The sequence below is a fragment of the Rutilus rutilus genome (assembly GCF_951802725.1).
Source record: "Rutilus rutilus genome assembly, chromosome: 16".
NCBI classification, from domain to species: domain Eukaryota; kingdom Metazoa; phylum Chordata; class Actinopteri; order Cypriniformes; family Leuciscidae; genus Rutilus; species Rutilus rutilus.
In genome coordinates, this window is record NC_140224.1 from 2,113,665 (window position 1) to 2,141,149 (window position 27,485).

A 27,485-nucleotide genomic window follows, 5' to 3' on the forward strand; every position below is an offset into this window, starting at 1 on the left:
ATTTTTTAAATATGCAGCTTTTTTTAAATCTTCTTTTTAAATACGCCAAACTTTTGAATGGTAGCGCATATCGACAGTTTCTACAAAAATATCAATCAGCAAAAACATATAATAATAAGAAATGTTTCCTTTGACTGGTAGTGTAAAAGTTAAACAAATTTAAAATTACACCTGTAATTATAAAATGATCATATTTCAACTTCTATTTTAATCTTAAAATTCCTTAAAAAAATATTCGATGCATAACTAAGTTTTTGGATCTGCACGGCGTGAGGAATCGTGTGCCAGACTTCGTTAGCGCTGAGGGAACTGAAGGTGCGAGCCGTGGAAAAACATTCAGGTTCGTCTTCCCTCCGAGCGGGAACACACTGTGTCCCTGTGTTCTCCCGCAGGAGTAGAACGAGTGTGTGAAGGGGATCGAGATGTCCTCTCCTTCACCGTGACCTTTCAGTTTCACACAGATCCTGCCTGAGATTAGCAGTCGTTCTGTTCCTCATGCTGGCATATGCAGAAACAGGGCACATTGTGATCATTGCATAATCTAATTATGATTATTTGGGATCATTGTGCATTTTTAACTGTTTTGTGGCTCTTAGTCCGTGTGTGTTAGCTTTGAAAACCATCGTTTGGGTGGTTAACGCAATAAACTATTAAAAAATATGGACAATGAGTGTGTGTGCAGGGCTACACTGACCAGCTTTGTGGTTAATGGGATTCATATATTTTAATATTTAAAAATGTTCATGGAATTCTACCTCTGTGCAATATTTGTTTACAAACACTTTTATTGTTCCAAAATTTCTTTATAAAGAAAATGTAACATTTGATAAAAATAAAATAAAGAATATTTGTAAAATAAAGAATACATTGTATAAAATTATCCAACAGCAGTGTTATTGGGAAGTGGACTAAAAATAGTAAACCAAAAAAATAAATAATACGTTTTAAAATATTTATGTGATAATATTATATTCATATGCAATATTTGTTTACAAAGCTTTTGTTTGTACATTTTAATGTATGATTCCCAAATTTCTTTTTAAAGAAAATTAAACATTTAATAAAAAAAATAATAATATATATACACACACACACACACACACACACACACACACACACACACACACACACACACACACACACACACACATATATATATACATATATATTATAAAATATACAACTGTAGTGCTAATGGGAGGTGGACTAAAAATAGTAACCAAATAATAATAACCAAAAAGAAAAAAAAAATTATATTTAAAAATATTTGTTTAAACCTTTTTTTGTATCTTTTATTGTATGATTCTGAAATGTCTTAAATTTAAAAAAATTAAAATATATATATTTAAAATAAATATTTAAAATAAATGTTATAAAATACAGCAGTCTTATTAGGAAGTGGACTAGAAATAGTAAACCAAAAAGAAAAATATTAATATTTGTTTAAAAAAAAAAGAAAGTATCTTTCATTATATGATTCAGAAAATTCTTCATAAAGAAAATGTAAAAATGTTGATTCATTATTTTTCGAAAAATATTTTTTAAATAAATTTGATCAAATGTACAAAGCAGTGGTAATGGGATGTGGACTAAAAATAGTAAACCAAAAAGTTTCAAGTATACATGTGATTCAATCCCTGTGCAATATTTGTTTACAAAGACTTTAATTGTACATTTGATTATATTGTATTGTATTATTGGCTTCTAAAAGCGTATGAGAGTATTAAACTTATGCAAGTGACATGAATTAAACATTTAAATGGTTTGTAGCATGTATCACAGCATCTTCTCAAGCAGACGCTTTCACACAGCCGAGAAACGGTGACGTCAAGAGTGTGTGTGTACAGCTAAAGCTCTGGTGTGAGAGTGTGCTAATAATACGACGTGTGCCTGTAATAGTAGCATCCTGATACAGTCTGGCTCGTGTCTCACGTCTCGGCGGCTCCACTGTCTCCAAACCCTCGCCGTGTGTGTGTGTGTGTGTGTGTGAGACTTCTGCTGTGCTTCTCGTGTGGGCCACAGAACTGCAGGACTTCCACATCCGTTTATCATCCCTCTTTCCTTCCTCCGACACCATCAGTCGGGACTCGATCTCATTTGAGAAGTAATGAGTCTTTAGGAAAGGACGTCTGGCTGTACCAGAAACACAGATCTCAGATTGTGTTTGTTTATTTTATTGATTATAAATATATATATATGGATATAGATGTTCATAAGTTTGGGATCGGTAAGATTTTCACCAAGGCTGTTTGATTAAAAAAAATAAAAAATAAAAAAATAACAGTAATATTGTGAAATATTGATCCAATTTAAAACAGCTGTTTTCTATGTGAATATATAGTATAATTTAGTTAAAAAGTGTAATTTATTCCTGTGATCAAAGCTGAATGTTCAGCATCATTACTCCAGTCTTCAGTGTCACATGATCCTTCACAAATCACTCTAATATGATGATTTGATGATCAAGAAACATTTATCATTATTATCAGTGTTGGAAACAGTTATCTACCTCTTTTTTCAGGATTTTTGATGAGTAGAAAGTTATTTTGTAACATTATAAATGTCTTGACTGTAACTTTTGATCAATTTAATGCATCCTTGCTGAATAAACGTATTGACTCCAAACTTTTGAACGGTAGTGTATAATGTTGCAAAATCTTTCTTTTTCAGATAAATGCTGTTTTTGAACTTTTTATTCATCAAAGAATTTTTTCTCTTTTTTTCTTTTTTTTTACATAACTGATTTCAACATTGATAATAATAATAAACATTTCTTATCAGAATGATTTGTGAAGGATCATGTGACACTGAAGACTGGAGTAATGATGCTGAAAATTCAGCTTTGATCACAGGAATAAATTACACTTTAAAATATATTAAAATAGAAAACAAATTGTCATAATAATTACTGTTTTTTTTAATATATATATATATATTTTTTTTAATGCATCCTTGGTGAACAAAAAAGAATTATTTTAAAAACATTTAAAATCAACCTAAACTTTATATATACTGTATATATATATTTGCATTTCAGTAAGTGAGTCAGATTTTACTTCTAACTATGGCGTCTATGTTTAGCTTCATATTTTCCATTCTATCCTCTTCTCTAGAGTAGAAATCATGGCCAGCCAGCGGCATGAAGTTTTAATTGGCACTTTACTCCTCTTTATTTGACTGATAGAGGCATAATTGATTTCTTGGATGCCGTCATCTCAGTAGATGCGAAGAGGTTGCCATTTCTGGATGCATTTTCTACCAAACTTCAGCCTGAATCAGCCAAACGTGGGCATGAAACTGCGTCATGGAAGAGACGCTTGGATAATCTCGTGCTCGGATCAATTTGGATCAATTTAAGTGAAAGGGATTTAAAAAAGAATATATAATTTGTACTGTACTGTATATAATTGTACGTGGATTTCTAAGGGTCCTTATTAGGGCTGAAAAGGCCGCATGACACACACCTAAAATTCGAATGCACCTTTTTGCATTAGAATGTGAATTTTCTATTTTAAAATCGATTAATTTGAAGTTTATTTTGACAGCCATAAAATGGCTTAGTGTGATTATCATCCCAAAGGCTGTGATTTAAATAAATATATGCATTGTGTGTTTCAGAGTGAAACTTGTGTTCGTTTACATGTGAGCAGCTCATGATCTGTAAAAAAAATTATGTTCATGATTTGTTATCACAACTTTTTTCTAACTAATGTGGTTCAGATAACGGAATATTTTTAGATTCTGTTGATTAAACCAATCTCCTCCTTTACATTAACTAAAAAAATTTATTTCAATGATTTTATTCAACTTTTTTTAAGTTAAACCAACAATTATTTTTACAGTAAATGCTGCTCTGAGTTTGAGTCGCTTTAATGTCAGTTTGTAAACGTGCAACACATGCCATCCATCTTCTAACGACAAACGCCAAAATAAAAGTTTGATGATTTAACATTTGAAAATGAAGAAATTTTGACAGCCATATGCTTATATAATTTTTTTTGTATCAATATTATATTACTTTTCTTAAATACTTTTTTATTTTTCAGTGAACTATTATAATAGTAATGATTCTTTTTGTTTTTATTTAGTAATTATATTTATTATGATTTAATTATATTAATAATAAAATCAAGAAATTAAGAATGCTAGAAATATTAGTATTGTACTTTTACAGTTAAAAATTATTATTATTATTATTATTATATATATTTTTTGAAATAATTTATAATTTTATTTTAGTTAAATATTGCAATAGTAATATTTGTCAGAAGTAATAATATAATTATTATATTTACTATATAATTTATGTTTTATATTTATTATATTATTATATTTGTATTTATTATTATTATTATTATTATTATAATTAATAATAATAATAACATAATAATATCATAATATTTTATGGCCATTTTGATATATAATCACAAAATTCTTGCCAACTTGTGCATTCCTACGAACAAGCAGAGCAAACCTGGAATGTTTTAACAGAAAAATCACAGTTAGATCTTTTCCCCCAAAATCATGCATCTTTATATGAACACTTGAACATCGCAGCTTTCTAATTTATTTGAGGCCATCAGCACAGAACAAAATCGCAGAGGCGTCTGATATGTGTCATTTACTTAATAGGACCTACATCCACACATGTGCTCATCAAGCCATTTCATGCAGTCTTTAGAGTTAATAAAACATTCTCAAAGACTAGCTTACTCCAAATAAAGAACAAGAAAAGCGATGAGATCAGTGCTGACCTCAAATGACTGAATGTTGATGAAGAGTTGATTGCCTCATAGAAGAAGAAATGAGAGCTCGGCTCTGAATGTGTGAATAAATGAAACATTTCTGGCTTACAGTGATTCCAGGAACAGCTGGCCGATGATGAGTGACGCTGATATCAGTGCTCTTATAGTTTTATGAATATGTGGTCGCAATTTCCCGACATCTGTGGAAAACGTTAAATATATATATATATATATGTATATATATATATATATATATATACACACAGTGGGTACGGAAAGTATTCAGACCCCCTTAAATGTTTCACTCTTTGTTATATTGTAGCCATTTGCTAAAATCATTTAAGTTCATTTTTTTCCTCATTATTGTACACACAGCACCCCATATTGACAGAAAAACACAGAATTGTTGACATTTTTGCACATTTATTAAAAAAGAAAAACTGAAATATCACATGGTGCGCTTAAGGTTCCTAAGAGCACAGTGGCCTCCATAATCCTTAAAGGAGTCATAATGTAGAAATTTCACTTTTCCACGAGAATCAATGTATGTTATGATTGCATAATGATTGTACACTGGCCGGGAAGCCGATATTTAAAAGTGAAGCGTTTGTTTACCTCAGGGTTTGTAAAATAGGCCACGTGCACGCGCACGAAAAAACGAGATTTTGATTTCTTCCCCCTCTTGACGTCAAGACGGGGGAGGATATACCAAATATGGACACCGCAAACCTATGCCGCGGGAAGCCCGCCCCTCTCCCCCTCAGATTCAGTTTAGTCGACTCGAGAAAGATGGAGAAACCGAGTGTAGCCTACACTTGAGATGCTCTGTGGGTGACTGCCACAAACAACATGCAAATGTGTTTTATCTACCAAAAATGGACGAAACTATCAGGGAACAGTGGAGGAAATTCATTTTTAATGACGCTGTCCCAACAACTCTTTCAAGTGGCGTATCGTTAGGTGTGTGTGCTAAACATTTTACACCGGAATCATTTACAAATTTGGGGCAATATCAGGCGAACTTGGCCTCGAAGCTCCGTTTGGGAAAAGGTGCCATCCCAACCATCAGGGACTTGCCAGAAATTGAAAAGGTAAGACTGTGTTTTTATTGCTCTACTGTGGTTAACAAATAGCAGCTAACTGCTAATGCGGCTATTGTATGTAACGTTACCTTCGAGGTAAACACGGGGAATGGACTCTACGAATGCTAGCCACATCTTTCCACTTTGTTTTACACTAGCAGCTACAGTAGTGACGGTACAGGAGTCCATGCTCAGTGGCTAAAACTGTTTAAATGCAAGTATAACATCACGTTGCATGTCTAAAGAAGAAACATATTGAATGTCTAAATAACCACAACGTGAAACAAGGCAAAAACACCACATGATAGTAGAAATCTCAAAACCACTGTAAGCTGATAAAAAAAAAAAAAACTACATCTCCGTTAATGTAATCTACATTAAATAAAAGGTAAATTTATGTGGGAGAAAATAGCAACACACGTTTTTGCTCGAACTGATGTTAATGTATGTCTCAGTCAAAATGATTGTCTTTACCATTCAGAGACATCTTGATGTAGACGTGCATCCAACAACTCTACATCTTCCCTTTCCAGCTCTGGTTCAGAGTCCGGCTCAAACATGTACGGTTGAATCCCATATGTCGCGGCCAGGTCGGGTTCTGACAACTTGCGCCATGTCAGTTTGTAATGATGCTGAAGTTACCTGCGGTGTCAACCCCCCTCCTTCCTGCAACCAATCAACGCGCCCCTCATTTGCATTATTATAATGACCGTCCACGACAGCCAAAACATCGCATCAGATCTCGCGAGACAATAATGCCTTTAGAAATAAGGGTCTGAGGGGCTCTGTGTTGATTTTTTTTCCACTTTTCTTTTTTAGAAGTGCCTGAAAGACTATAATAGAGCATTGGGTACCAAAGTTAAAACAACATTATGACTCCTTTAAATGGAAGACGTTTGGGACGACCAGAACCCTTCCTAGAGCTGGCCGTCCGGACAAACTGAGCTATCGGGGGAGAAGAGCCTTGGTGAGAGAGGTAAAGAAGAACCCAAAGATCACTGTGGCTGAGCTCCAGAGATGCAGTCGGGAGATGGGAGAAAGTTGTAGTAAGTCAACCATCACTGCAGCCATCCACCAGTCGGGGCTTTATGGCAGAGTGGCCCGACGGAAGCCTCTCCTCAGTGCAAGACACATGAAAGCACACCTGAAGGACTCCAAGATGGTGATAAATAAGATTCTCTGGTCTGATGAGACCAAGATAGAACTTTTTGGCCTTAATTCTAAGCGGTATGTGTGGAGAAAACCAGGCACTGCTCATCACCTGTCCAATACAGTCTCAACAGTGAAGCATGGTGGTGGCAGCATCATGCTGTGGGGGTGTTTTTCAGCTGCAGGGACAGGACGACTGGTTGCAATCGAGGGAAAGATGAATGCGGCCAAGTACAGGGATATCCTGGACGAAAACCTTCTCCAGAGTGCTCTGGACCTCAGACTGGGCCGAAGGTTCACCTTCCAACAAGACAATGACCCTAAGCACACAGCTAAAATAACGAAGGAGTGGCTTCACAACAACTCCGTGACTGTTCTTGAATGGCCCAGCCAGAGCCCTGACTTAAACCCAATTGAGCATCTCTGGAGAGACCTGAAAATGGCTGTCCACCAACGTTTACCATCCAACCTGACAGAACTGGAGAGGATCTGCAAGGAGGAATGGCAGAGGATACCCAAATCCAGGTGTGAAAAACTTGTTGCATCTTTCCCAAAAAGACTCATGGCTGTATTAGATCAAAAGGGTGCTTCTACTAAATACTGAGCAAAGGGTCTGAATACATAGGACCATGTGATATTTCAGGTTTTCTTTTTTAATAAATGTGCAAAAATGTCAACAATTCTGTGTTTTTCTGTCAATATGGGGTGCTGTGTGTACAATAATGAGGAAAAAAAATGAACTTAAATGATTTTAGCAAATGGCTGCAATATAACAAAGAGTGAAACATTTAAGGGGGTCTGAATACTTTCCGTACCCACTGTATATATATATATACACACACACACACACATATATATATATATATATATACATCCAGAATCACTACTTTTGAAAACCAGTGTAAATTTATTAGGGCTGCCTTTTACTAAATATTTTTCTAGTCGGCTAGTAGTTGTCGTTCATTTAAAGCAATTAGTCAACTAATTAATAAGCCATAAATCATAATAATGAGCCTTTAATTGCTTATATAATACATAGCCTAATCAGCGCTCAAACGCATGCATAATGCTTGCCACAGCGCACCGGAAAACGTAATGATTATGAATGGGAGACTGTCATTTTATATTTTTATGTTAGTGTCATTAACATTTTAATAATTTATTGATAATGTTTTCTGTGTTTTCGGCTGCAGAGATGACATCGACAAGGCTGACTTGCAGTAGTACGTTTCATACGGATTACATAATCTGAGAATATATATTTTCTATTTGAATTGGTTCATTTAAACGTAGACATTTCAAGCTTTCTATAGATATATTCCTCATGTCTGTGAGGCAAGCATACACTGAGTTTCGGTTCACTGAGACCGGGGTGGCAGAAAACGCATCCTGATTGTTTTCATAATTTTACAAAAGCACATTATTTTGTTGTTATTGTGAGTTTACAGAAATAAAAGTAGAACCTTTACAATTAAAGGTTTACAAGGTTTACACAAGTGATCGTCGAACATTTTTTCTGCGACTAACCGGCTAATAAAAATTTGGCCGACCAAGCCTCTTCTAGTCGACTAACGGTTGGTCGACTTTTGGGGGTCTGCCCTAAAACTTATAAAGAGAGGTGTGACATACACGATCTTTGGCTCATTCTGGATCAGTTGCAGAGGTTTGACACTACATGGAAGGCCTACCAAGAGAGCATTTCAATAGTCCAGCCTGGAGAGAACAAGAGCTTAAACAAGGAGTTGTTTAGCATGCGCTGACAGGAAGGGCCTGATCTTCCTAATGTTGTATAAGGCAAATCTGCAGGAGCGCGCAGTTCTAGCAATGTGGTCTATGAAGTTTAACTGATCATCAATCACATCTTCAAGGCTCCTGGCTGTCCTGGAAGGAGTTATGGATTGATGAGCCAAGCTGAATGGAGAAGTTGTGATGAAGTGTTGCGTTGGCCGAAACCACAAGCAGTTCTGTCTTGGCAAGGTTGAGTTGAATTTGGTGGTCCTTCAGCAGCGACTGTCGGATCATCCGGCTGAAATGAGAGGTAGAGTTGAGTCTCATCAGCGTAGCAGTGATAGGAAAAGCCATGTGTCTGAATGACAGATCTTAGTTATGTCATGTAGATGGAGAAGAGAATCGGTCCCAGCACCGAGCCCTGAGGCACTCCAGTAGCTAGAAGTTGTGACTAAAGGCCCTTTCACACCAAGGACGATAGCCATAAAGATAACGATCAAAGTATAGTTCTAAAAATCGTTCTCCATATTAAAGAATATCAGAGTTCACACCACAACTATAACAATAAAGATATAAGGAACGCTATCATTAGTATCCCTTTCACAACGATTTTTTTCCAGCTGTCGAACGATAAACCACTGACAGCCAATCAGAATCCACTAGAATTTAATGGGCTCGCGCTTTTAAAATGGCAGACGACAGTGTTAAATAGTTAATTACTGAGGTCCAGAAAAATCCACCACTGTTTGACAAGTTAAGGCCTTTCTTTTCAAGAAAATGGATATGGAAAACGTTCATATCCTCTGACTAAACGGTGAGAAGTTTTACCTCAGGTATCCAGCGCTCGTTTTGATAACATTGTTTTGCTTCCTTTGAAGTTGCGGTGAAAAAGACTGGAGCCCTATCATACACCCGGCGCAATACTACGCCAAGCAAGTGTGTTTTGCTAGTTTCAGCCCAACGCAGTTTTCATTTTCATGTCCTGCGCCACGTTATTTAAATAGCAAATGTATTTGCGCCCATTTGTGCGCCCATGTGCTGCTGGTCTGAGAACGAGGTGTGTGTTCAGGCGCATTGTTGGTGCGTTGCTATTGTGAGGAACTGAAATAGACTGAGCCATTGACCAACAAAAACCTGGTCTAAAGTCAATGTTGCAATATTTTTTTGTAATTTAATGAGTGGGTTAGTAATATGAGCCTATAGGCGGGTCCACAATGCCCTCACACTCTGCGTATTACACACACACACACACACTCTGCTTATTAAACACACAGGGACGCGCAGCAGCACACAAACTAGCCAAACATTAAAAATAAAAGGATTACAATATAAAAGATTATTATTGTGTACATACTGTAAAGATATGGTGGAATCCAGTTTGTCCCGTAGATGGTCTGCTTGCGCTTTAACCTCTCTCACACACACACACACACACACACACAGCTTTAACCTCGCGCACGAGCTGGTCCGTTTGCTCTCTGGAGACGCAGTTTTCAGTTTTTTCGCTTGCTAATTCCTCCATGTAAATAGCGAATCCGCCATGGCGCAGCACACAATGTAGTTCTATTACGCATATCTATAGACTAATAGTAATATGCATGAGCACGCCGTCACTGGTTTCACAGATTCACGTTTTTGAAGTGTACACAGAGATGATAACGTTTTTCAAAACTCGCATCTTGGAACTTATTCAAAAGTTTTCTCCAGTCGTGTAAGCGGCCCCCAAGTTAATAACTAATGATCTTTGCAATGGAAGTGAATCAATCAAAACTAACTTTATCTGGACAATAACTTTATTCTGTAATCAATCATTATTATCAATTATAATCAATTATTATTACTGTAATCTCCTTTTATCACCGTAAAGCTGCTTTGAAACAATATATAATGTTAAAAGCGCTGTATAAATGAAGGTGACTTGACTAGTTCGTCTCTCCATCCACCGAACGCATCTGCTCTTCTATTCAGCCATGTGTTCTTGATCTTCAAAATGATAAATGATAACAAGATTTTAAAGTAGGCCCTCTGGAGTCTTCCTGTCTGTCAACTCATTAGAGGAAAACACCGACTGAAATCTCTCTGGCAAAAGTGAGTATTAACCCTATCACATGCTGTGTGTGTGACACGTCGTCAGCTGTTTATGCGCACGGACACCACGAAAACAGTAGAAGAAGCCTTGAGGACTTTAGACGGGTCAAGAAGAATCCACAGATTCACATGATGATGATGAGGAGTTTTCTGTTGTATTGACATAAAATACAGTATTAAACAAAAGATCTCTGCATGTTAACTTCATTCCACTTGTTACACTATACAGTAAGGATTGTTGACATGCATTAGTTATCGTTAATGCATTAGTTATCATGAAATAACAATAATATTTTATTGCGTTTAAAAGTAAGTAGTTTAGTATTAATCCATGCATTTAACAACTGTTGCATTTACTAATGTTAACACACCTTATTGTAAAGTGTTATCAGTCTCTTCCTAAGTTGGTTTATACATTCTGCAGGAGACACATTTTACTTCTTGATATTTTTACAATAATTGTAATATTAAGCACATTTGCCTCCAGTGAAACCTCTCATATCATAAGGTTATTCCAGTACGTGTGATAAAGCCTTTGTCTTTGTTCTTGTTGACCTAAAAAGCCTTGGCAGTGTGATTTAGTGTGTGTGTGTTTGGCCATTCTGCTTGTGTTCTTATGCGTCACATGCGACATTTATCAGCAGTTTTGATCTAAAGTATGACATAATGCTTAATGTGCACCATTATCATTCAACACAAGAACAAATCATGCACTTTTTTTAACCCTAAATGCATGTGAGTCAGAAAGTGCACCAGCTTTCTGTCTTCATTTTTTCTCTGGACGTGATCATCCATGTGATACTGGATGAATTCCTTAAAATGTCTTTATATTATAATGTGGGTAGATTTTTTTTCTTGTAATTTTTCATCTGTTGTCTACAGTATATGCGTTTTACATAAAGTATATGTAATATTTAATAACATGCTCATGTTCAGATTTGTTTTTAAAAGAAAGTAAATTACATGGTATAACCTTAAGTTATTAAAGGGGTGGTATAATGCCTTTTCACAAGATTTAAAATAAGTCTCTGATGTTCCCAGAGTGTGTGTGTGAAGTTTTAGCTCAAAATACCCCACAGATAATTTTATATAGCATGTTAAAGTTGACACTTTTTGAGGGTGAACAAAAACGCACCGTTTTGTGTCTGTTCCTTTAAATGCAAATGAGCTGCTGCTCCCGGCACAGGGGGCGGAGCTTCAAGAGCTTGTGTCATTTTACCTCACACACACATGCACTGAACATTTCAAAAACTTTTAGCCTTTTATGTTCAAACTGGAGTCAGACAATGATGGAGAGACTCAAGAAGAAGAGACAACATGTAGAAGCAACAGGACATTTCTGAATGGTTAGATGATGAATTTATGTAGCTGATGTGTAGTTATCTTCTAGTCACTGATTAGCATATTCTGTCATGATAATCTATAAATTGTGTTCAGAGGGCGGGGTTTATGTAAATTTTAGGGTTGGTGATGTCACTAACCCGGGAGGAATGTGGTGTAGTCTCTACCAGCCGTTTGTTGTAGTCCTTAAAAAGCCATTTCTTTAAAAGCAAATATCTCCCTTTGCTTTGAACTTTGAGCGTTGTAACTTTGCAGATGTTGTTTATGCTCAAACAGCAACATTACACACTAACTAAAGTTAGAAAAGTCAAATCATAATCAACCACCCCTTTAAAAAAATGATCATATATTACATTGGTTACATTTGTTAGTCAACTACCTTAGTTATTAGCATAAACTAACTATGAAAAAAAATATTTTATAGCATTTATTAATCTTAGTTCAAGTTAATTTTAACATTTACTAATATGTTATTAAAATCAAAAGCTGCATCTTATGTAATGCACCTGAGCTAACATGAACTAACAATGCACAGTTTAATTTTATAACATTGACAAAGATTAATAAATACTGTAACAAATCTAATGCTTTGACCTATGAGACCTTATTGTAAAGTGTCATCATTACGTTTAAATAATGAAAATGTATTGACTGAACAAGTATGCATGTTTTATTTATGCTTCTAGTTGTATCTAATAATAATAATTTCTGATCACATATGCGTTTAGAAGGGATGCATAATAATAAAATAATTTCTTACATCACATAATGGATGAACACCGATAATTGGTTCTGTACTATAAAAAATAATAATTATTTAATCAATATTTTTTGGCATTGTCTCCTGAAAGTATGCTTCAATGAATTTAGGCACAACACCAGTATATTATTCTCTCTGAAATATGGTTAACTATTGATCAATAACTGATGTGGTTCTAATATTTCATGCATTCTCGTGTTTTTTACCTCTTGTTTTGCATGTTACATAACGAAGAGTCGTGTAAAGCACTTGAAGCACATGTGTTGAAGCATCCAGTGTGCTTTGGCTGATGTGTGTTACATCAAACGACGCTCTCAGCGTGATATTAATGCAGTATTTTGAAGTGTTTGCTGTGTTCGCTTTACAGGAATGTGGTTCCTTTGATGGAAAGAGCAACAGGGAAGATGGATGGAGAGGCTGTGTGTTCAATTAGACAGCAGGATTATGTTACATAAGGGTTTTTATCGAGCTCTGGAGATGAGGAGATGCAGACCACACACTCCTGCCTTTAGAATCTGGTCTGGAACAGAGAGAAGCGGATGAGAGAAGCATGGAGGGGAAATGGACAAATGGGTGGATGGATGGATTGGTGAGGAGCGGTTCACAAAAGAAAGAGAGTGACAAATGTATGAATATACACTGAAAAATATATGTATGAATATATTTGCATTATATACAGTCAAATCCAATAATCAATAATAATAAATATCAAATAATAAATCAAAGCAAGTTATCTATTTATTCAGTAAGTCATTTATTTACTTATCAATTCTAATAATTTATTTATTCAGTCATTTATTTATTTACTCAGTCATTAAGATTCACATTTTTAAGTAAAATGTTTCACATAAATACGTTTTTCAATGTTTTTTTTATGTTGAAATTAGTTCTAAAAAAAAAAAACCATTTGTATGTAGCAGTGTTATTATCTTTGAGATAATTAATATTTTTAATTTTTTAAAATCAAATTTTTGTTTAATAATTTTGTTGTGTTTTTGTAATTCTTAGATTTTTATAATATGTCTATATAGTTAATACATTTTTATTTCAGTTTTAGTTATTTTATTAAATCTAGTTAAACTAAATAAAAATGAGAAATGTTGCTTTGGTGACTAGCTGAAATAAAGCAAGTTTAAGTTTTATTTCAGTTAATGTTTTGTTTTATTTCAAGATAAAAAAAGTGCTATTTTGTATCTAATGCAATGACATTCATACATTTCAAAGTGTGACTGAAGCGTCCACAATTATCCAAATACATGAACCTTGAAAGTCCAGTCCTGTTTGTGTTCGTGTGCATCTCTCTTAATGCTTTCTCTTAGACGTCTCTTTTATATTCATGATGAAAGATGACCAGAACATTACCGGGAGAGAGAGAGACTGAAGATTTGCTGCAGAAATCTCCCATAAATGCATGTTTTGTTCCAGTGGTGATCTGTTATTCTGAGTGTGAACGAAACCCCAGGTTACATTGACATTTGATGCAATCATGATGCCAATGCACGGGCCATCAAGTTCATACTTTACCTTGATGTCAGATTACCACAGATACAGACACTTGAAAAAAGCTCCCACTAACACTTTTCACAGATGTAATACAGACAGAAACCCCTCACAGACCCATTTTACTCGCTTCAATCAGTTTTAATAATACCAGTTTGTCCCTTGACATTCTGTAAGCCGAATGATCTCACCACAGGAGTTTGCCAGCCTTCTGTAATGCATGCTTTCTTCTAAAAGACAGTAAAGTAAAAGTTTTGTCATTGCATCAGCAGATTGTCTTATATAACAAAGACGCATGCTATCTGGAATTATGTTGTCTTTATTGCACATATGGACGCTAAAGCATTTTGTCAGCTACTTGACGTGCACTGTTGGTATTCAGTGTCCGTTTTTAGTAAATCTTAATTGGATCCTAAGTGGTTTAGTTCATATATTTGTGTTTCAGCGTGGGGGGCTTGTCATTCTCCGAAGCCGCAGAACGATTTAATTAACAAAGCGTCTAATAGACTTGTGAATCCTTGTTGGTTTGAGACTGGAAAATGTAGCTATGAGTCATCGTAAAGCATGGTCTCGTAACGAGACTTTAATTACGGATATTTTCAGTGTAATTACAGACTGCAGGCTGGATGTTGCGTGCGTCACTGGAAGATTGAGTTCAAGAGAGTGTCAAAACGCCACTGTTTATGCCGTTTCACCTTTCAGATTGTGCGTTTATACTGATTGAGATCTTTTCACATGTGTGTTAAAACTCGCCATCGTCTTTTGAGTTCTTGTGGTAAGAGGAATGCTCCATCACGACTCACATATTTAGGCCTAAAATTAAGATTTATGTAATTGAATTACATGTCAATTTTACATCTTGGTTTTAGTGTTGTCAAAAATATCAATATGTAAGTGATCTCTCAAATTAACTTTTCCGTGTCTTCTCGTGTTTAAACGGTCAAATACATACAAAATGATGTCAAAATGATGCCGAGTATTTGGGTAAATATAGTCAGTTTTGGAACGTAGATAGTTGAGAGAACGCACGTTGTGTAACAGTATATTGGATCCGTGCATATGCTCTTAAAGTGACAGCAGCCTAATAAACCTGCGGATGTCTGTCAGGTTAATCAGAGAACAAAAGACAGAGAAAATAACTCATTGCTCTTGACTTTAATTGTAAGCATTAATCTGTATTTAATTATTACAATGAAGGCTTTCCAGTGTTATTTTACATTAGAATTTCTGTAGGATTTCATACCTGAATATACGCTTGGACTCACCTGAAAATCTTAAAGCCATGTTTATTTCATGTATCTCTTTATTCTATTCTATTTATTTGAGCTATGGTTTGCAATTTGTTTATTTGTTCTTATTTTATTAATGACTGTTTACTTCTCTCTTTTTTGTAAATTTAGTTCAACGATTCAGATAAAGCTTCCCTGTTCTGTCTGTAACCTATTGCATCAAAATTATAAAAAAAAGTATGATGCAATAACAAGTTATCTGTATGGTAACTGTATATTTGGCAGTTCTCGCTTTGCGTCGTGAAGCACTTGTGAAATCAGTCCAATGGCGTGGATCGATTTTTGGATCGTGTGTTCCTCTCTGCCCTCGCTTCATTACGAGTGGGGACACGCATGATTTATGTGTTATTTGTCTGGGAGTGGAGCATGCACGGTCAGCTCGAGTTAAAGGGGACGTATAACACATGCACTATCGAGAGTTTTAGTTCTGCTCCTGTTAGATTAATAAAGATTAAAGAATAAAGATTATTTGGGCCGGATCGCGCGTTTGCCGAGGCAACGTGTCCGCAATATATACATGCGCAGGGAACTGAGCACACGGGAGTTTCCCTTTCTCTCTTTCTCTTATGATTGTGTGCAAACTAATTATGTGTTTGCAGACTATTATTTATGGTTCTTTTTTGTGTTTGAGATTATAATATGAATTTAATTTTGAGAAATTAAGTGAAATATTTGTCTGGCTTTGAAAGTTACATAGGCTACGTATGAAAATAATATATTCAACCTTTCATCCAGACCAAGTTCTCTATCTGAGTTCTCTATCTGATTTCTCTATCTGTTTGATTTCTGGCTGCATTTAATTGTGATGAAATTAAATGTTAAATACTCATCTGAGTTGATGTCTGTGGAATGACCACTCCTCGATAAGAAAAAGGACCTCTGGAAATTAACATTTGAACTCCCCCTTGTGCACTTATCGAGACGAAAGTCTCACCTCCAAATCATCCTAATCTACATTTCATTCCCTCACCCCCCCTCTCCCCATGCGAAGATCACCAAAAACTCACCCAAGAATCTATATGGTTTAATGTGAATGATTATCATACAGTATTACACATGTTTGATGTTTGGTATCGTTTGAAATGTCTCAGTGCGACTGGTACAAATGTCTCATTTCCAAATAAGTAAAACAAAAGGTAATAAGGTTTTAAGAGTTCAGAGATAACTGGCACACAGAGTTGGTCTCGTGGCAAATGGTCTCCTTCTCCCAAAAGGTGTAACCTCTGAATGCAAATTTCCATTGTTAGCAGATTTTTCCATGTGAAAGAGGTTCTGTCTATATAATGAAATGCAGCAAAGGGCTGTTGGCCTTTTTGTAACTTAAGTTGGCCCATGAGGCTGAGAGTGACCAAAACTCTCAACATCATGTATTTTAATGTCGGGTTCGCATCTCTTCTCTTTATTCCAGAGCATTTGATGTTATTGAATTGATTATCCTTGAACTGATTATGAAATTGGCATGATACATTTACCTGACATAATAAATTGTTACATTTGATTATTCTAACTGACATTATTTTCATTATAGAGTTAAAAAGAATAGTCAAACATTTTTCTTAGGCCGTACATCAATACTGCATGTACGCAAACTAGAATTACCATACCATAATGTTTCTATAATTATTCATATGTGTAACTTTGTCTTTGTGCCTGAAAACTGAAAGTGATTAAAAACTGAAAGGTTGAAATTTCGCTGTTATAATTACTCACACACAACTGTAGCAGCACGTTCATGTTTATTGGGTCAAAAGTGTCCCTCTGCAGACCAAAGCAACACTTTCATAATCACGGTGGCGCCCTGATGTCATTCACGCCATCGCCGCATGTTCTGTTCTGTTCTGTTTGAGCGCCGGCGTGCATAATGCACTTCTAATGAGGACTGGACTCTACTAACACACATACACACACACACACACACACCGCTGGATGGATTTCGGTCCAACTGCTTAAAATTGAATCCTAATGATGCATTATCATCATATTAATATCATCATCTGCCACTGGCTTTGATTTCCATATACAGGACGTTCCGTCCATTGAACGAGCTTATTAGCCATCCATAAGTTCTTCAGAAGCAGTAATCAAATAATTTCAATGTAGTGCACTTGGTTACTCGAAAAACCCTTGATTGGAATTATTAAACGAACAAATTGTGCAACTGTTTCTGGAACGTCTGTGTGCCAAAATGTCCACTTTGATTATAGGACAGAACGACCGTTCCACAGTAATCATGTCCTGGTTCCAGTTTCCAGTCACAGCGTTTCCAATAGTTTCCCAAAGCATTTGCCCAGGTGTTGGATAATAGTTACAATTTAGTTTGATGTTTGAGTCCCAGTTAAATAAATGAATATAAATTACACTATATAATTATGTTACAAAAAAGGAAATAAATACAGCCAAATGTAATGTAAATGTAATTTATTCCAGTGATATAATTTTCAGCATCATTACTCAGTCTTCAGTGTCACATGACCCTCCCTTCCTTTTGACAGGTAGTATATATATATATATATGAAGAGTTCAGATGCAAAAGCCTCTAAGTGCAGTCTGAAATTTTCTTCTAGAATGATCATTTTTATGAAGCTTGTATATTTAAGTTCAGTAAATTCACTTAAATGGCATTGAAAATGACCTATTAATTGTCATGCAAGTGAAATTACTGTACTTAAATATACAAACTTGATAAAAATGATCATTCTGTCAAATGATCACACTTAGAGGCTTTTGCATCTGAACTCTTCATATATACACACATATATATATATATATATATATATATATATATATATATATGTGCATTCATTTGGGAAAAAATTGGGAATAAATAAAATGGATTTCATAGGGCATTTTTGTAACCTTTTAATAAATTGTTGTTAAATTGTATTCGTTTCGTGATCTCAATTAATTAGTGCATTCACATAGAAAACAGTTCTTTAAATTGTAATAATATTTCTGTTTTACTGTATTTTTGATCAAATAAAAGCAGCCTTGGTGAGCAGAAGAGACTTCTTTCAAAAACATTTTAAAAAAATCATAATTATTCCAAATTTTGACTGGTAGTGCATGTGTATATATACATTTTTAAACAAGGATGTTACAACAGCCTATGAATTCAGATTGAATTATGTTCGAAATGTACATCTAATTCATGGATTAAGTAAAACTCCTTAAATTATAATATTGGTTAAATTAAATAATAAAAACAACATGCAACTGTGGGTTTTCTGTTTCTGAAAGTTACGTTTCTGAGCTGATTTACAGCTGGTGGTTTCATTTATTTGGCAAAACACCTCGAACAAATTACTGTTTTATTCCACGTTCTGCTCTCATTTATTCCCATCTTGTGAAATATGAGTCTCTGCATTAGCGTTGCTATTCGAGAGCATGCAATACTCAAAACTTTTATTTTTCCCAATTAGCAGACTCAGTCACCTGGATTGACCCGCAGGATTTGCAAAGCAAAACAAGTGTGTGTTACTATATCTGCCAGTAAAACTGTTTCAGGACATGACCACCATCTGGCTTCTCATCGTCCTCTCAGAAGTTGTTCATTAGGCGCTACACGAAACTCTTAATCACTTTATCAGCTGTAATCGCTGGTGCCGTGACCCGGGCTGAACCGGGAATCACTGAAGAGAATGCTCTGCTCATGAATTATGAGTTTCAGCAGCTCTAATTCAGATAAGAGCCCACAATACAGGCACGGACTATGAATATCCATACAGTCAGGAGAGCGATTACAAACAAAACCTCAGCGTGTGTTTGGAGAGGCTCCTGAAAGAAAGAGACGAGGGAAGAGAAGAAGCATTAATGATTTCAAAAGCTGGAAACGGGCTGTTGTTTGTACATTATGCATGTTGGAAAAGTAACATAAACTTAGGTTGTGTGAGGACAGGTCGCTTCAGTTATTGTGAGAGAGATCCATAAAAGAATATGATGAAGAGACTTGATCTGACTTGCTGAATATTCTTGGCATCAATTCTTTATGAAATATGCAAACGATTGTAAATATATTTAGCAGTAATTAAACAAGATGAACCTAAGGTTATATTTAACTTCAGGTGTTGCCATGCAATCTACCATATATGCATCAAAAATATACATACTTTATATTTTGAAATAAATATAGTATATTTCTGTATTATAACATTAATTGTGACTGCATGGTTTTATATATATATATATATATATATATATATATATATATATATAGACATGTGTATATATATATGTATATATACAGTTCTGAAGTGTGAAGAACATTTTATTAATCTGAATCTTCATGTAACCATCAATGCCAATAAAGAACTTTTATTTTTATGAATGCAATTTAAAAATAATCATATTTAAAATGGTTGAATTGGACTGGATAGTAATGAAAAGTGACCTCATTCAATGATGTTAAAAAAGCATCCAATAAGCGAAACTGTGATGCAGTTACTTGAGGTTAAAGACTCACTGAAATATCAAAGCACTGAAACTGTTATCGTTTAATTATCTAATAGGTACAGAATACTTTAAACATCAAATAAGGTTAATGTTTTTATTGTAATTGTAACACTCTGACACTTATTTTAAAGTGCCCCTGTTATGCTGTTTTCGGATATAACCTTTCATGTAGTGTAATATAACTGGTTATAAATGTAAAATGTCTGCAAAGTTTCAAACATCAAAGATAAATGTAGTTATTGTCTCCTAAAAGAAAGAATCGATTCTGAACCGCCTGAAACGAGTCGTCAGTGATTCAGTCTCACTTTCTGCTGAACCAGGTTTGTAACCAATTTGCATAATGCCCGCCTCTGGTTTTGATTGGCTGAACAGCGTCTCTTAGCTCCGCCCTCAAACACTGGAGTGTATCTGAGACTGGAAGAGTTTGGTTCGTGTTGTTCATGTCGAGAAGACGCTGTTTTCTGCTGACAAAGCAAATCCACTTTGATGAGATTGATACGGTAAAACCCACGCCATCGTTACTGTCCGTATCACTGTGTGTCAAGAGCTGAGAGTCAGATATGATAATGAGCGTTTGGTTTCTGACACGTGCCGTAAGTGGTCGACCAATCACAACAGACTGTTCTGTCTGACCAATCAGAGCAAAGCCAATCACAACAGACCGTGTCATCTGACCAATCGGAGCAAAGCCAATCACAACAGACTGTTCTGTCTGACCAATCAGAGCAGAGCAGCTCTCAGAGAGGCGGGGTTTAGAGAGACTGAATCCTTGATCGAATCGTTTCAGACACTGAGAGAAAAGAGCTGATGCTGCAATGGATATAATGATTAAAAATAAAGTGTTTTAATGACCTTGGATGCATGTAAACCTGTTGTTGGAGACTCAAAAACAACATTAGGTCTCTTTAGAATAGCATCATAGGGCTTTCTTTTAATATTATATTAGGTTCTAGTCTTTCTCACTCTAATGGGACATTTATTAGTTGTACACGTTTCTTTCACCAATAGATGACAGCTAGATTTGTGGTGATCTCCGATTCAATGGTCAAAAATGTTATAATAAAGAATGTGTCTCAGAACCTCATTAAAGCAGGTGTGTGTGTGTGTGTGTGTGTGTGTGTGTGTGTGTTTCAGGTTGCCAGATGGGAGCACAGGACTCGAGGCCTGACCCGGCTCTTCGGCGGCCCGTATGTGGCCTGTTATTCCCTCGCTCTCCTCATCCTCCTCCTCAATGTGTACCGTAGCCACAGGTAACTACATCCACATGTGCATTATTTTATTATTTATTGTCACGGCTCAACTCTGCATCGCCATCAATAATGTTGTAAATTGATCAAGTGAGCCATTTTGCACCATTTTGCAAAAGATTCACTGTTTACTTTGCCGCCTTTTATTGACTCCATCAATAATAATAACACTGTGACATCTGTCTGACGCGGTCATCTGACCACCAGCACTTTCACCGTGCTTATTTCATTTGGTTGGTTCTCCTGAGTATCTCGCCGTTGCCATGGCAGCATTCGTTTCTGGTGTCATCGACGTTGCATGTGACAACCAGCAGCTTTCTCTCTCTCTGTGTGTGTGTGTGTGTGTGTGTTAGACAAGCTGGTGCTATTTTCTACCCCGTTCTGAGAGCGTTGCACACTGAATATGCTTCTGCTCAATCACTATCAGGGTCAATCCTGTTACGCTGGACACTTTGAGCTTGCTAACTTTTCCAAAATTGAGATGCCTTTTGTTATCATGCAAGGAAGTATATCTATAAAAGGGTATTTCAGAAGTATGATCTAACACAGGCACATAACTTTGAAACAACCATCATGCCTTCCTTGTCAAACTCCAATGACTGTTAAACACACTTTACTGGACCGCACTGTTTTTAATGTAAATAGACACATTTTTATGCAGAGATAAAATAAACTGGTGTATTTAAAAATGCACCACCTGAATGCACTTTAGAATTGTTTTCTTGTATTAACCTTCATTTTCTTATATAGCTATTTGTTAATTGCATGATGTTCCTATTTGACCCAAATTATAGCAAAAAAATTAAAATCTATGGTAGCATTGCTATGATTCTTTGAAAAAGAGGGAAAAAAATGGATAGCTTTGGTCAGAAGAGAGAAAAATAGACCTGCTTTTAATTATTAAAATAATTACGACATTATTCATCATTTTTTTAAATAATTAAAACAAAATTTGGGAAAAAATTAAATGGATTTCGTAGGGGCCTAAAATTCCATTTTTGTTGAACTTTTAATAAATTGTATACGTTTCATGATCTCAATTAATTAGACATGCTTTTTAATGACTAAATTTTAATTTATTCATTAAAATGTTAATGAAAAAACAAACAAAAAGGAATTCAGAAAAATTTAAATCCAGTAGAAAAAAAAATGGAATGGACTTTAGGGGGAAAAAGGTCCTGGAATTCTTTAAGAAGTCTGTGCAAATGTCCAGTTCTTGTTAATAAAGCGGCATTTCTTGGGATGCTATTTTTTCCACCTTCCTAATTTACATGCGTGCGACCTGCCAGGGCTGTGTTACTGTGACTGTATGGTTATTGTTTTCATGCCAATGGAAAAATGGCCATCTGTGTATTCACTGTGACACGTGCGGGTTTCTTACTGAGACAGGAAGAAAAGAACGAGAGAAATAGCCAACGTGCTTTAAGGATCTGAAGTCCAGCCTGACGTACTAGTTCAAAAAAAAAAAGACAGGATTGAATGAAAAAGTATGCGTAAGAAAAGTCTTAGCATCTGTTCTTTCAGTCTCAGCCAAGAGTCCTGCTTTCAACCAGGAACAGAATGACGAACAATCTGATTTATATGTGACCAGAGTGCTTTTTCCCATAATGCTCAGCTGATAAAGTGTGGTTGCACTTTACTTGAAGCCTTTATGTATAATGCATTATAAAAATCATAGAGCGGCACGAAAATGTCAAGTGGTTTGTAACTTTGGAAAACCACTAGCCACAGTGGATGGTGAGCAAAAAAGGTAAAGGGGTGCTTGATTATGATTTCACTTTTAAAATCACAGCGCTCAAAGTTCAAAGCAAAGGGAGATATTTGCTTTTAAATAAAGCGTTTTTTAAGGACTATAACAAACGGTTCCATTCCTCCCGGGTTAGTGACATCACCAACCCTAGAATTTACATAAACCCCGCCCCCTGAACTCGATTTATAGATTATCACGACAGAATATGCTAATCAATGACTAGAAGATAACTACGCATAATTCAGAAATGTCCTGTTGCCTCTACATGTTGTCACTTCTTCTTGAGTCTCTCCATCATTGTCTGAATCCGGTTTGAACATAAAAGACTAAAAGTTTTTGAAATTTTCAGTGCATGTGTGTGTGAGGTAAAAGCACGAGCTTTTGAAGCTCCGCCCCCTGTGCCGGGAGCAGCAGCTCATTTGCATTTAAAGGAACAGACACAAAATGGTGTGTTTTTGCGCACCCTCAAAAAGTGACAATTTTAACATGCTATATAAAAATATCTGTGGGGTATTTTAGGCTAAAGCTTCACATACACACTCTGGGGACATCAGAGACTTATGTTACATCTTGTGAAAAGGGCATACCACCCCTTTAAATGTCAAGCCCTGATTATAATTATTCATTCAATGCATTATGAGGTCCATTACAAGACATAATCAATGCATTACAAATATTTTAATAATGCATAATATATATAGGTTTCAAGTAAATGTGCAACCTGTTGAAAATCGCATCAAGAAGATTTACTGTATGCTGCTTACAGTCAGCTAGACTTTCAGATGAGGAATTATGCACAAGCACATCTTTTCATTTTCATGCATCGGTCTATAGGGAGAGATTCTGCTACGGTACACTGAACACATTTCTAATCCCCCAAACAGACCCAGCTAAAGCTATTAGCATGTGGATTAACATCTATTATATTCAGTCACATTCCATTTATAATTAGATTTACATTAGTGATTAATCTGAATGCATGCATAATGTCTTTATTATTGTGTATGATTCATTACACTGTGGTTGCACACAAATCCTAAAAGAATTGATGTATTGAAAGACACCTATTCATAGAGTCTCTGAAGATTCATGACGCCTTTGACGATTAAACAAACCATCTATTTCCTCGGAGGAGGCGAGAGATGCAGTGCCGCCTCAAAAGTGGATGAGAAAAGAATCCATATTACAACAGTAATGCGCTGGGTTTGATGGGGGATGGATATGATTGATATATGATTGGGAGTTTTTTATTTGTTGAATTTTTTTAACTTTTTACCTTTGCCTCATTTCAGAACCCCACTGCTATCCGCTGCCTTTTTAAAGCAGAATTTCACGTTGAAAGCACAAATAACTTTCCCTATGAGGTTATTATTGATTTATCATGATAATGCTAGACTGTTTCACGCGCAGTTTGTTCTGCCAAAAGACAATTTCAGCACCTAATTAAGCATGGATCTCAGTGCATTTATTTAATTTAAGGAATTAAGGGCATTTATCACTTCATTTCTCTAATTTTGGACCTGTCACCATGTTCTCACACAATGTTAAACTCATTTGTTCTGTTCTAAACTGTAAAAAAAAACAATTAGCCATGAGAAAACATGTAGGCTGCATGGCTGCATTTGAATATTGCTTTTATAAAACACTAGCAACAGCAAATATGACAAAAGGAAAAGTATTTCAAAAGCTAAATGCATGTCTACCAATATTTTTGACTATAGCTTTGCAGCAGCAAGTTTTTTAAGACTAGTAAGGCAGTGGTTTCGTTTTAAAAGGGTCATGACATGGATTATTCGATTCTTTTAATATGTTCCTTGAGGTTCACTTATAATGTTAATAATTTTTGCACACACAAAAAACAAACAAATATTTTGTGGAATAACCATTATTTTCAACCTTCATTCTGACCCTCTGTCTGAATTGATAAATGGTTAAGGCGCGACTCCTTTAAAGGGGTCATCGGATGCCCATTTTCCACAAGTTGGTATGATTCTTTAGGGTGTTCATGTAAAGTTTGTAACATACTTTGGTTAAAATTCCTCAATGGTTGTGTAAAACAACACCCTTTTACCTCCTCAAAAACAGCTCTGTTCACAGCGACCCGTTTTGGTGCATGTCTCTTTAAATGATAATGAGCAACTGCCCCCCCCCCCCCCCCCCACACACAAACACACACACAAACACACACCCACCCCTCTCTTCATGGGGCGTGTCGACACAAGACACATAAAGTGATGCCTTAACGGACAGTATACAAATGGCTGAGGGCGGAAATATGCTAATACGGGACAGTCCGTCAGTGGTCAGGGGCGGGGCATGAGCATTATGACATCATAGCGCTCAAAAAATCCAAACGGCTTGATTATTGAGAGTGTTTAGGTTTTTTGAGGATAAAAAAAAAAGGAGTGAATGGATTTCTTCATTGTATGGTGGTTGTGTCCACACACTGCAAAGATACATTTATATGCAAACACCATATAAAAGTGAATTTGATTGATTCAAATGTATTTGCATTTTGCCCGTGTGACTTCACAGGTCACTCAATGACAAAACGAGCCATTTTGGAGCTTGATTAAATGAATGCTTGGTTTATAATGAGGATGTTTTAAGCTCTGAAACTTGCAGGATATTTTAACGGTACAAAGACCTCTTATGTCAATTATCAAAGCAAATTAAATTTGCTCATGTCATGACCCCTTAAATACACAAAAATGTAGTGGATACACTGCCAGTGAGCCAATAGGAACTTAAAACTTTGGAGGGAAAGTGTACCATACCTTCAAGCATGGTATTTTGCATATGTACTGGGTTAGCATTTTGTGTCCCTTCATACTCTGAATTAATATAGCAAGAATACAATGTATGCTCTGAAGAGGTGATGTACACCAATGTTTTGGGCATTAAATGAGGATTATTTTGATCGGAATCATGTATAAGGTTACATTATCTAGTTGTTCAATCATAAAGCATGCATAAAACAAAGTACAGTACATGAGACAATAAACAAAACGGTAATAATAGATACACCATCCTGGGATATGCATGTTCATTTATAGAACAGTTTGTCTATAAATTAATGCAGAAAAGTCCGTTTTACGGGCTCTGTGTGTCTTTTCTACAGCCTGTGCTTTTCCATTTGTAACTTTCACATTCTCTCTGGTCGTAAATGGCTTTCATGCATGGGTTTATTTGCTCTTCAGGGGTGTCCATGTATCTGGGGTTGTATCTGTATACCTTGGTGTCTCATTTTGTTGTTGGTTGAGTTTTAAAGATTATTTGTTAAATATAACAAATAATTCTGTGTCTGATTTGTGTGAACATAACAGACTATGGGCCCTATTTTAACGTTCTGAATCAAAACACAGAGAAGTGACATTGGGGATGGAGAAACACACCCAAATTAGCTTCGGTTAAACAGGCGTATGATAATTTGGGTAATGTGTAAGCTAGATTTATGCCTATTTTTTCACATCTTCATGGACACAACAATGATTTCCCTCGTGTGGTAATATTTTTCCTTGTAATTATGTATGGTTTGCAAAAATGGAAACTGCTGCTTATGTGTAGATGAGAGAAGTGTATGCGCGTTGTGCACACGCTACATTATGGCCAAGCATGCGCTCTTAAAATAGCCTCTGAATAACGCGGTATTTTGCCGTTTCAGAAAACAATTCCTCCACTGACCAGGAAAAACCTAGTCTAAAGTCAGTGGCGGAATTGTTTTCTGAAACTGCAAAATAGCACCAGGGAACGTTTGCGCCGGAACACGCCTCCTCTTTTCGCTGAACCGCCCCCGGGAGCGCAAGTTCATTCCCTAATTTACCGACGTGCGTCTGTGGAGGGAAAAGTCCGCTGTGCGTCGGGTGCAAAATAGGAATGATACATGCGTCGCTGTACAAAGTCAATTGCGCTGGGTGCAAGATAGAGCCCTATAACACTAGAAGTATTCATATATAATCCTTTCACACATGAGCTTTTCTTCACCTTTCAAGATAGTAATTTCTGATGGTAAATCTGTGCCATGTCTCTCCATAACCCAAACATGACCTTCTCATTCTCTCTCATCAGGCATTTGTCTCTATTGTATCCTGTGTTATATGAGTATGATTTCACGTCCACACTATCCTCATCTGTCACTCCATTATCTGACATGAAATGCAAAGAACTGACCTGACTCAACCTGTTACATCTGCCGTGTGTGTGTGTGTGTGTGTGTGTGTGTGTGTGTGTGTGTGTGCCTGAAAATGTAGCCCATTTATTTCCCTGACCTTCATTCGGCCAATTACACACCTGTGTGTCAGAGATTAATCAGCATTTCTTTGAAAAATGATGTAAGAACAATGATGTAAGTCATGTT

At 35.9% G+C, this 27,485-nt stretch overlaps 1 protein-coding gene across 2 annotated transcripts in view; it reads left to right on the forward strand.

The window, feature by feature from the left end:
• Positions 1–27,485, forward strand: part of pemt (phosphatidylethanolamine N-methyltransferase) — an 86,116-nt gene that overhangs the window by 11,197 nt on the left and 47,434 nt on the right. For both annotated transcript variants that reach the window (XM_084434993.1, XM_084434992.1), the window contains one exon: positions 21,266–21,381. In XM_084434993.1, the coding sequence (XP_084291119.1) occupies positions 21,266–21,381 (116 nt within the window). The remainder of the gene's footprint in view (positions 1–21,265; positions 21,382–27,485) is intronic.